Source organism: Athene cunicularia (assembly GCF_003259725.1).
Source record: "Athene cunicularia isolate RWA chromosome 4 unlocalized genomic scaffold, athCun1 chr4_part2, whole genome shotgun sequence".
NCBI lineage: Eukaryota > Metazoa > Chordata > Aves > Strigiformes > Strigidae > Athene > Athene cunicularia.
The window spans coordinates 8,655,991-8,667,935 of NW_020799099.1; the positions used below are offsets into that span (position 1 = coordinate 8,655,991).

Genomic DNA, 11,945 nt, shown 5'->3' on the forward strand with positions numbered 1-11,945 from the left:
GGAGAGCTGATCCTAAAAATCATAAACCAGTTCAGCCTCAATTGGTCCTAGTTTCTTTAAATGCATCATATTTCTATACCAGTATTTCAGGAAGCTTTGCCTGTCAGTATAAGCAGTTATTTAGGGACAGCTTCTTACTTCATTGTGAAGGAGGAAAGGCTATGATTATAGACTTAGCTTTTTCTTATGAGTTGTTCTTGAACTGGAATATAACACACAGTCTGCTGCAGAAAAAAGTTTATTTAATGTTTCACTAACAAAGCTACAATTACGGGAATAAGGTTTTTGCTGTTTTATGATTCCAATTATGTGTGAAGCCAGATAAGGACTTTTCAGAACAACCTAAGGCTTTACAATCAACTTCTGACAACAGTGAGAAATACCAGCCATCTCAAATGTAATGCTGGGCACCTTATGCACTCATATACATGATGTCTCTATGGGCAATACTGAGTGTAATGCATTCAAATGTAAGGTGCAATACAGAATAATTTCCTTTATTTGGTGAGGGTTTGCTGGATGAATAAAAAGACTGATGGTGTGAAAGAAGGAATGAATCCCTAACTAGGGTCCTGCTCTAGCAATTGAGTCACCTTCATAGAATTTCTTGAAGCTTGAAATGCAAAATGAGGAACGAGAAAAGAAATTTGAGCCAACAAGATTTTTTTCATCAATTAAACTGGGAGCAGGAGTGGGAGAAGGCAGCAATATCAATAAACAAGCATGGAAAGTGAAATACTTAACATGTCCTGGAAGAGTTTACTACTCCTGGCACAGCGGAGGACCTGGCAACTTTGCAAAACACTTCAGGGTAGCAGCATTTTGATCTTCTCTGAATGTACATGAAAACTAGAAGCTTGCAGTTGTCAAAGTGCTAGAAGGGTCTAGAATGCCTAATTGTAATGTAACTTTGAAATCTGAATTCTCAGTCTCATCCCTCATCTTTTCTCTCAGATATGATTGTACAACAGCCTTCTAATAATGGCACAAATTCTGCTCGTATAATCAAAGGGTCTTGTATAACAGTTGTGTGGATGTTTGCTTCAGATTGCTCAGGGAGGGAAGTGCACAGACATTCCTGCTCATGTCTGTGACAGCCTTGCTCATATGAAGACTGATGGAAGACTGTCAAAAAGACAGATTCCCCAGTGTTGTTAAATCAGCGTAGTCCCGTTGACTTCAAGGGAATCAGTGATTTACATCTGCTGAGGACCTGGTCTATATGGTGATAATGTCTGAGCTGTATAATAATGGCATTGCAGATATGTCTTCTCAGATATGAGAAGAGACTGTATGACAAGCAGTAGCTGCTCTGGGGAGATGGCATTATTCTGATATTAAAAATATGAAGAGACAAGTTGGCATTACTCTGGGAACTGATATTTTGGACACTGTTGTCCAGTACTATGGTGCTATACATGTATTTTTGATAGAAACACTGAGTGCAAGAAGGCATTAGTACCCCAGTGGATTGAGTTAATCGGCGTAGCAGGATGTCGGCGTCAGAGCTGCTGGAACCTGTTTCAGCTCCCCGTGGTAGTAGAATGGGAAGGTTGTGGTGTAGCACTTGTCCCTGTTGTAGGTATAGCAGGTTTCGTGTTCATTGCAGGAGGTGCTCTGCTGGGCCTGGTATATCTCACCACCCAGCTCAATTTCTACAGGATCACATTTCTTGCAGCTGGAAGAGATGGAGAATAGAACAAGTGTTAAGAGTTGTGATAAAAAAGATGCCCCTGGTGAAACCCAACTCTTCCTTGCTGATCTGCAGATGTAGCTAGGACAGTACTGTGGCCTTCCTGGGTTTTACATAGGCACTCCTGGTCAGATGCTTTTAGTGTTGTCAAACTGCTATTGGCAAGACTGGTCCCTAAAAGGGAGGGTTAAACAGGCAATGTGTAAGTTGTTGATATTTAAGACATTTGAGATGAACAGGGGTCAGAATGAAACATTCCCTGTAAATGTGAGACCTTTTTATGTGAATTAATCATGGAGATAATTTCTTGGCTTGCAACAGAGTATGAAAGCTAGGCTCTGTGGGGAAAACTTTCCTCTGTGACCCTGCCTCACCTTGTCTACTGGCTTTTGAGCATGTTTTTGAGCTGCTGTGGGCAACGTTACAGAAAAGGTTAAGTTTTAGGAAATTAACTTAGTAAATAAAATTACTTACAGTTCAGTCATGCGGTAGACAAAAGTGGTTCTGAGAGGGGACAAGGGGTCAGAGATGTTCTCTCGAGCCTTCAGGGGGACACTGCAAAGGAGGGAGGACAATAGCTATCATGAAAACTGCTTATTAAACAGGGGACTACTCTGCTGTGAAAAATTCTCTTGTTCTTCAGGTTATTTCCGTTTGGACTCTTCTCCATAGCAAAAAGCCCAAGAACGGCAGATCTTCACCCTTCTGTGCCCTCAAAGGCAACAACTCTCCCTGAGGGGGCTGCAGCAGTTTTTGAAGGTACCACTTTCAAGGTGATAGTGCTGATAATTTTTCTTTTTTCTTTTAAACTCTGAGCTGGCAGATGCCTGAGACTTGCAGGACATAGAGATGTTTAATTAGTGTTTTTCCTGTTGTGAGCTCTGTCAGAACTCCTGCAGCTCTAAGCCTGAACTTGGTCCCTGTTTCCAAGAGACACACACACTTCTGTGAGGTTTGTGTGAATAAAGAGGACAAAATCCTCCTCTTGAACTGAGATCTGTCTCATAGGATTAATCTTTTCTTGTAGTTTGGGCATTAACTAGTTTTCCCAGCCTATAAAATAGCAGGCTTGCTGTCAGATTGGTAAGTAAATACAGTGTCACGGGCCCAATTTAGTTTCAGATTAGTTCAACTGTAGAATTGTTACACTCTACCTTGCCAGACTATTTTGTAAAGTTACTACTGGACCACTTAAAAACATGGAGATGCTTTTTATATCTGAAGGGACAAACACCAGATATGTTCATGTGAGCTAGAAAAACATTAAGCAAAAGGAAATATTCCAGGATACCATAGAAAGCAGCCCACAGAAAAAACAGTTCAATTCATCAATTTCAGGACATGGGAAACAATGCAAAGAAAAGGCAACTCTTACGACACCTAGTGTCCTGTTCACCATCTCCATGTAATAGTTGTCTGCCACTTACAGGATCCGTATGTTTCTCTCCAGGACTTCTTCATCAGGATTTTCTTTGGAGGGGACAAACCTTGAGGTCACTGTTACACACTGACATTTGTTATTGACCAGCACGTACTCGTCCTCAGAGTCCTCTGGATAACCTGCAAGCACAGCATATGCAATCCCAGGGTCAAGAAGAAAAACCTTGAAACCTGCTCTAGCAGAAAACCAAGTGATGAGAATGCTAGAAATACACCATTATGGCATCTGAACTGATTAAGGTTCAGGTTGCAAAAGGTACAAATGAGCCTCTCTGCAAAGATGACTTCAGCTGTCTTCCCTGCTCAGGCTACAGTATGCTTCTGTATGTGGATGTGATGGGATGGGGAAGGAGAAAATAATGAACCCAGACACTGTGTGGCTGGTGAGAGGCAAGCATGCAGGGGTTTCTCATGAAATGGGAAGAAAGTTCCCTTGCAAGTCTTGAGCTATACCTGGCAGCTGAAAGGGCTGCTTTTACCCTAAAAGAGGAGGTGACCCAGTTCCTCTATCATGTACCAGGACTATTCTAGCAGTCTAAACCATAGTTTGGATCTGGCCTCTAAATAATTGTCTCTGACCTTGCCAGTGTGGCAGATGTGCCAGTTTTCCTTGGGTGGTATGTTGTCCTTCAGGTCCCTGAGGGAAGAGATGCCAAAAAGCACTACAGGACTCAGCAAGAAGGCAGCCCGCTGACCTGACAGCAACAGGCAAGTGGTCCTTAGGATGCTTGTGGTTTGCAGGGAAAATTCCAGTCCTGATTTTCTTCCTCAAATAGAGAATAACCAGCTTGGCTATGTCTCCTGTGCTTTTAGCACACTATTCAACATGAAACTCGGTCAAAACAGGGTAAAACATCCCTTCTGTCACTCAGAGGCTTTTTGAATGTTCCTGGTGGCATGCAATGCCTTCTTGCTGTGCAAGTAGGTGGATTTGAAATAGCTTGTTCTTTGTTAGTTGGTTTTCTTCAACTCAGAGCCTTTTGTCTCTCCACCCATAGCAAGCTAGCCTTGCTTTTATATGCACACACAGTCATACCCTCCTTAAGTGGTTGTTTTTACATCCCTCTGTATTTCTAAATGCTGCTAAAATCAATTCACAGCTGTCACTTTGCAGCATCACTCTTCCTTCAGCCTGCTTAGAAATACCAAACCCAGTGATTTTTGTAAGATGGGGATAGTTCATTTTGGGCTCAAACAGACCTCAGTTCTAGGGACTCACCTACTCTAGTTGTCATTTAGTTTAACCGTGGAGAGAAAGAAGAAATGGGCTGAAAATTACCATGTTCATGACATCTGTAGGGGATTTCAGAGGCACTTTGACTTAAAAGCTTTGGTCCTAATAGCCAGATTTCTTTGAATTATCAAAATATGGATCAGTAAGGAAGCAGACACACACATTGCATCAGCTCATGTCTGGTTTTTTTTCTTAATCTCCATGTCCAAACCATGCTGGGTTTTATGAGCAACAGATCCTGTTGCTCTAGGGTGAAAAGGATAGTGCTCAAAGCCTGTGAGAGCAACAGCAAGTTGGGATCCAGGAGCAGCACATGGATTCCAAACTGGAGTGTAAGTTTTCTGATTGTTAGTTGCTATTGGCAGCAAATTAACTGCCCCATGAAACTGTCAGCAAGACCAAACAGGGACAAGTCCTCTGCAGTACTGACTGGCAGAGCCCCTAGGTATCTAGTCTGTACAATGTAATGCAAACAGCATTCCAGGTTTTCTACCTAGGGCTTCTTAGAGCTTCCTTTTTGCCCCTAAAATATGCTGGTCTCATCTGCTTCCATTCCACTGGGTTATTTTCTGAGACCCTTGCAGGCCCCATAACTGTAGGAAAAGGCATCAAAACTGTGTAAATGATGCCTCAGAGTGACCCTACAGTTCACCTGTTGGTCACAAATGCTCTTTCTGTGACAATTAGTAACAGAGTACCTTCTGAAGAAGATTCACGGTGGAGTTCCTTGATCAGGAAGGAAATTACTTTGCAGTCTTGCTTTGGGCAGTAAAGCAAACCACCTACAGACATGTAGGAGATGTTGCCCTTTCTAATGCTCTCATGGTTTTGTTTATCCCTCTACAGCATGTCCCACTATAGCATGTGCTCATTGAGCCCTTTAGAGCAAGGGCTGGCTTTTAGCATTTCTCTGTATAGCATCCAGCACAGCTGACCAGCGGTACAAATGCCACTGCAAAATGTGCACATAGAGTGTAAGGCCAGTCATACTTCTGACTGCAGCATGCCCTGCCATGGCAGAAATATATAATCATACCTGACACACAGAGATGGTCATTATATGGGGTTTAAGGGTGCTTGTCTCTTTGTACCCCTTATTCCAATCTCTGTTGCTCTGCATGCTTCCTCTCTGCCAACTCATCACTCAACATGAACGTTTCCCTCTGAAGCAGAAGCTTATTACAAAAGCCTTTTTAGCCTCTGCCTCCTTGAGCCTTGGCCTTTCTTTTGTCTTACAGAAAGTCTCCAGCTTCTTGTCTTTCCAATAGACCTTCCTCTAGTGTCTGTGACTCTATTCAATGTAAAGTTGTGTGCAATTCTTTGGAAACCTTTAATCCAAAACCAATATTCGAGTCAGATCCTATATGCTTTGGGAGTTGTCCCAAAGTCTTTGGGAACAGGCTTTAATTAATCTTCTAAAATTATATAACATACTCTTTTATGAATATTCAGGGTTTTTTAACTGTACTCTGAAAATATTGTCCTGATTTAATTCCTTGTGTAATATTATGGTTTCAGCTACCATAAAAGTTACAGGTACTCCTTTTTTTTTTTTTGAATTACAAAACTCAAAAAAAGATAGTTTTATCAGCAATACTTCCAGGTATCACCCAGTGAAGTCCCTTTGGGGAGAAGGTAGTTAAATACAAAATTTCCTAATGCTGTTCTAAATGTCTGCATGTTGGATTTTCTGGTGCATGATTCAGTGTAATATAGTGTTCCCTTTCTCCCTCCCTCATGCAGATATTTTTTTCGACAAAATTTCTCATCTTCCAATACTGGGTTGTCCTGTAATATGTTGTGAAGCCCAACAGAATTCAGCTGCAGCATAGTAAAGAAGCAAAGACATTCCAAAAATACCTGTTTAAACTCTACTGTGGGTCCAAGCAGCTACTTTATTAAAGTAGGAAGAAACTCAATTAGCCCAAAAGTACATTCATTTCAACAGAAGTAGTACAAACAACACTACTGTAGCTGCATGTAGCTGTAATTTGACTTCCCCTTTAAGCTGCTTGTGTGTGTGTGTGTGTGTGTGTATATATATATATATATATATATATATATAAATAAAATATGTATATGTATCTTAAGCCATGCAATGAATGAGGAAAACCAGACTGAGCTGTGTTGAACCTACACAGTATTCCTCAACATCTGTCCATGCTGTTGGTTGGAGCACTGATTTAATCCTGTGGACTAGATCCACCACGTGGCTGAGGATGACTTTAGACTGTTGTATCTGGCATTAGCAGAGTCAGTATCTATTACCGGTGAACCACACTGAGGAGTGTGTTGGGATCACAGTCTGATGTCAGTCTAAATCAGGAGTCTCCAAGAAATTGAATGGAGTTACATAATAAACTACAGTTTAATCAGAAATAAGCTGGCTGTAGCCATATGACAGGATTACCAGGAAGATTCAGAAGCCTTTAAATCTAGCAAGCAAGAGTCTTGCAAGCTTCCTAGCACTGCAGAAAAGCAAGCATGCATGTCTGCGGTTTGTTGCTTCAGAAACCCAGTCAAAAATGGCTAAACATAAAGTCTTAAATTTGCAGCTAGTCATCACTTTTTTAGCCTCAAGGCAGCACTAAGCAACACACAGCTCTCTGGTGCAGACAGACACCGAGGTCTCCAGCACCACTGAAGCGTGACTGATGGAGCAGGCTTTGAGGTTTGATTTTTGACTGTTCGAAGAATTAATGGTCAATTACACAAAGCCTGTCATGGATATCTGAAGCACAGTTCTCCATGCCTTCCATTTCTCACCTACCTGCCACAAGGGCGAACGCCAAGGAGACGGCCAAGGCTGCGCACAGCAACAAAGAGCTCTTCATCTTGCCTTCCATTCTTTTGAAGAACACGAGTGGAGAGCTTGTGTCTGCCTATAAGGGCGTGTGCAAATGATACAGCTATGTTTCCTAAAATAAACAGCCCAGCCAGCTAGCACTGACAGTGTGGAAAATGTGGCTGGGGACTGAAACCAGGCATGTTTAATGCACAGAGATCTCTGGCTTTCAGAGGGGAAGGGGGGCAAGGGGTTGCAGTATTACTGTGCATTTTTATTCCGTTCATCACCAACAAGCAACGAAGCTGCTGAGTGCAAGGGAGTACAAAACCACCCTGGTCCTTAGGGGACATCTTGCCATCGGGGCCAGTGGCACTCTCCCACCTGGGGATGAGGAGTATAAGGTAAGAAAGTGTCCAGAAAGCCAAGGGGCCACAGCTCTGGCTCCTAGTTTTGACAAACCAGACTTAAAGATCACTTGACTCGTATTACAAAACCACTTAAGGCATCAAGATGAGAATCCAACTTTGTACCAGGTTCTGTGCAAACCTATATTAAGGGCTCAATCTGCCCCTAGAGAGCTTGCAGACAAAGCAGACAAGATGAAAGAGGGGAGGGGTAAAAAAGGTAAAGCAACAGTAGGTCTGTGGCAAAGCTGAACGCTTTCTCCAGCTCTGCCTGCTGCATCAAGGAGTTTCTTTCCTTTGGAATGGAAAAGGGACTCTGGGGGATTTGTGGTTTATGAAAGTTTCTGAGTCAGGTCCCAGGCAAACTCTCTGAGGTATTGGGTAAGCAGACTTTTCCTGAAGGAGGGGAGTACTGGAGAGAGAACCTGGGATTTTTATCCCAGGTTTGAGATCACTTGTGTAACTCTAAAAACAAACATTGCAGGGTAACCTGCAATCACCAGTGCTGTCTCTGTAACATATGTATGTGTCTTGCACAGAAAAGGCCAACTTTTAAGGGAACTCAAATCTTAGCAAGGCCCTCCAATTCCCTACATGATGTAGAGACAAAAGGGGAGGCAAAGTATGATGCTGGCAGGCCCATTCTTAGCCAGGGTTATTGCATTTATGTTTCCTGAATTTTTGCTACCTGCAGTGTACGTTTCACTCAACTGACATCAGCAGCACATGGTAAATCTCCCTGTGTTCTCCAGCTTTTTCTTATGCAGCAGAGCAGCAGCCCTGTGACCAGGTACAGGTTTTTCACACAGGCTGGCCTACCCTTGGCTCACCTGGGGTAGGTTGCTTTTGCCAGGCTCTCAAGAGGCTGAATTCATTAGGCAATGCTGCCAGGCATCCCAGATCCTGGAAGGGCAGCCTGTCACCTTACAGGCTGTTTTCCCTTTCTTTAGCCTTTGCTGCCTGGGTCCCTAACCCTAGAGCTGTTCAAAGACCTCAGAATCTATGTCCCGATTTTTTCTCCTAGCACTAACATCTGGCAGTTGCATGATGCAATGAGCTTTTGTATTGCATCAGCAGCACTCACACACAAGGTTTCCCCTGGGAAGTGGTAGGGGATGATGGGTGCAAGCCAGCTCCTAGCACAGCATCAGGTTATGCCATAATTCTTCTTTACAACCCTTGTTTTCTCACTAAGGCTCCAGCTTTAAGAGGGCAAAGTTGGGGTTTTTTTCCTTTCCCCCTGCCCAGAATATTGCCAATAGTTTTACGTGGAGCTCTTTTCTGAAGAAGCAGCAAGATGTTCCTTGTGCCCCATCTTTTGCAGAAGGTTAAAAATAAGCCTAGCTAACCACAGGATAGTAGCAGTGTCTATCTAAAGTACTATTTGTTTCAGTCACCTTTTTTTGTAACAAAATAGGATTTTTTTAGACATATACAAGAAAGGGGAATGCAGATAACAGCATAAAACACATACAAAAGAGGCTGATTATGGTCTGGTTTCCCAAACTGCACTGATAAAAACATGGTACTAGTAAAATCAAAGCAAAGGCATCCACGAGTATTTTCAAACCCAAAGGGAGAGACTGAGCAGAATTATATTCTGTGTGATTCTGTTGATTTCGGTGGTTTCCCTTCACTGCTGGTGCTCAGCATACGTGAATTTCGTTGCTAAATCTACATGTCTGCATACAGTACCTTGGGTCTGTATATGGTGGTGTGAAAGCTATTTTTAGTCTCCTTCAGCCACCTGCATGTCTCTGAAGATTTCTATCTTGATTGTAGGTTCTTTAGAGGACAATTTGTTTTATGGACTGTTACTTTTATGGACTATCCCTTTTTTACTGTGCGACATTTTGAATTATCAGAATGTTACCTGGGGAAGAAGGCATTGAAGAGCTGTGGCAGTTTGGCAGGGGGCTGGCAAACCATCACCCCAGGATTAAATTCTGGGCTGAGTGGGGAACTAGACTCCAGACCTCATTGTGAAGCAGTCTAGCAGATGAATAATTGAGAATTTGAAAAGAAATGGGAACCAGCCTTGTAGTCTCAGTCTCCTTTCACTTGTCCTGTGCCTCCAGTTGGCCCTGGACATGCTGAACTAGGATCTTCCAGGTAGGAAGCTGAGCAGGTGCCTGGATGAAGTGACACAAATTTGTTGGTCTTTGTGTGTCCTTGCTATGCTTGGGTGAGGAGTGGAGGACAGCTGTACCAGGGCACAGAGTACCTCCAGAAAACACACCATCCACTAGCAGTCTGTCCTACAGCTTTCTGTTCTCCTTGTTTCTCACTCAGAAGCAAAGAAAATGGTGAATTAAAATGGACCTGCAGCACTGATTATCATATTGGTAGTGGTGATTCCACTGACGCTTAAAGCAAACCAGTGTGATTTGCCTTAAGCAGTTCCTGATAACTGCATGAACTAACTTACGCTGGAGGTCATCTCCAGCTTCACCAGAAGTGGATGACATTTTCAGCAAGTCCTGGAGGAGTTTCAAATGTCTGTAGACGCTATTTCTTTTCTACTCTTAGAGATTAACCTTGGATTGAGAGACAGCATGTCAATTCATTTAAATCCACAAGTTCAAGTGGAAGTTGGTCTTTTGTTAAAACTCTGAATTTTGAAAGGGCAGACTGTAAAAAAATTAGGGCACTACATTGTTAGGGTAGTTAGGTGGAAACAGTCATGGTCAGGAACACATTGAAGGCCTAGGTTTCTGTAAATCACACTTGTAAAAGTTATCTGGAATTTTAACCGTGTAGAAATTGGCTGGAGACTTCTCTGGATGGACTTCACACACAAAATGGTAGGATTAAGCAGCAAGATTACAAAGCCTGATCGGCAGAGATGACTGTATTTTAGTGGCCAACTTTATAAAGTGAGAATTTCCATCAATGTGTGACTAACAAATGAATGCCATGTCTCACCAAAACCAAGTTCTCTTGTTGCTCTTTCTTATACAGGCTTGTATCCAGGGAAGGTGATATCTGAAAATTGGCATGGACAGATTTGGAAAAGGTGTCTTAGTCTGAAGCAAAAGATACATTTGGTGCAAGATATAAGGAAAATTTTCCATATACAGAAAATTTTGACCCAGAGGTGACTGTGGAGAAGCTAAGCATGTCGGAAAAAAGGCTCATAAGTGAGACTTGCCTGCCATCAGATCTACCAGAATCCAAATGAATCACCACAAAGTGAGTAAAGTTGTGCACACCCCCTCTGTTTCAGTTAACTTCAGTATTTGCTTGACGTGCCTTTTTCCACAAGAAGGTGCACAGAAGTATTTATAAATAAAACTGCACCTGTTCTGTGGTGAGAAAAAAGCACCTGCACTTTTCTATGCAGAGCTCCTCTTGCTGGGACACGTGGCTGCTTAATTTATCAGGCTCTGGGTTTCTGAGCTCAGACTAAACTAATTACTGTGCCTCCCTCTGCTCTTGTGTCACGGCTGTCTGCATTTCTTAAAACCAGACCACTTACTGCAGCTCAGCATTAATGTGATTTTCCCTTCAGCAAGGTGGGAGGCTGGGCTGGGTGCTCTGGCAGGCAACAGACACAGACAAGCAAAAATACAGGAGGAGAATGCAAACATGAATGGATTGTCTTAAAAACCCTCCTGATGAAGAGTTCCCATCTGCTGAAAATCAGAATTGCTCCTTTACTAATGCCCTGGGCATACCTGTTGGTATAGAAGGACTGATCCAAAGGAGCACGGAGGAGCTGAGGGTTGATCCACAGCCTCTTGGAACGGGCCTGGTTCCTGCTGGGAGATGCCTGTATCCCTGTAAAGATGCAATTGGGTGAAGGGAAGGACTCAGGAGGGTTACTGTGTGTACCTCAGATGGGTTGAGTTTTTCAAATACTTCTCTGAAAGTTTGATCTGATTGTAGGGAATCAAGTAATGGGAAGTTTTGGTGAACAAGGGGACACGTCAGGTGTGCTATCTTTCTTTTATTTTTTTTCCTCGTTGTAAGGTTCCTATACAGCCAGCAGTTGGATGCATCTGTGATTTTAGATGAAGAAAAACCCACGAGGAGGAAGAAAGGTGCTCTTCTTTCCATGCGGCATTACTCATTGCATAAACTTGCCATGACTGAAAAAAAAAACCCTTGCTTAGAGGCTGCCTGCATCAGGCAGCTCTTTATGGGTCTGGATAATATCGTAACAGTAGCAGCAAACTCAATTATGCTCCCGAGCTGTAGTGATTTAATCTTATCAATTAGAAGCTTGACTGACGGGGATCAAACCCGAACTTGCAGCTACATCCAAAGGTGTCGGGGGTGGCGGCATTTTCCAAGCGTGTGGAGGGTGCGCAGCACACACGCCACACCCCCCGCCGCGGCTCCGGCCCCGTTTGCCCGGCGGGCAGGGAGCACCCAGCCGCACAC

At 43.1% G+C, this 11,945-nt stretch overlaps 1 protein-coding gene across 1 annotated transcript; it reads right to left on the reverse strand.

The window, feature by feature from the left end:
- Positions 1-225: 225 nt before the first annotated feature.
- JCHAIN (joining chain of multimeric IgA and IgM) lies at positions 226-7,298 on the reverse strand. The gene is made up of 4 exons (XM_026847770.1): positions 7,138-7,298; positions 3,121-3,253; positions 2,168-2,248; positions 226-1,678 (listed from the first exon to the last, which is right to left on the reverse strand). The coding sequence occupies exons 1-4, from the start codon at positions 7,211-7,213 to the stop codon at positions 1,477-1,479; spliced, it is 492 nt and encodes a 163-aa protein (XP_026703571.1). The 5' UTR covers positions 7,214-7,298; the 3' UTR covers positions 226-1,476.
- Positions 7,299-11,945: the final 4,647 nt, after the last annotated feature.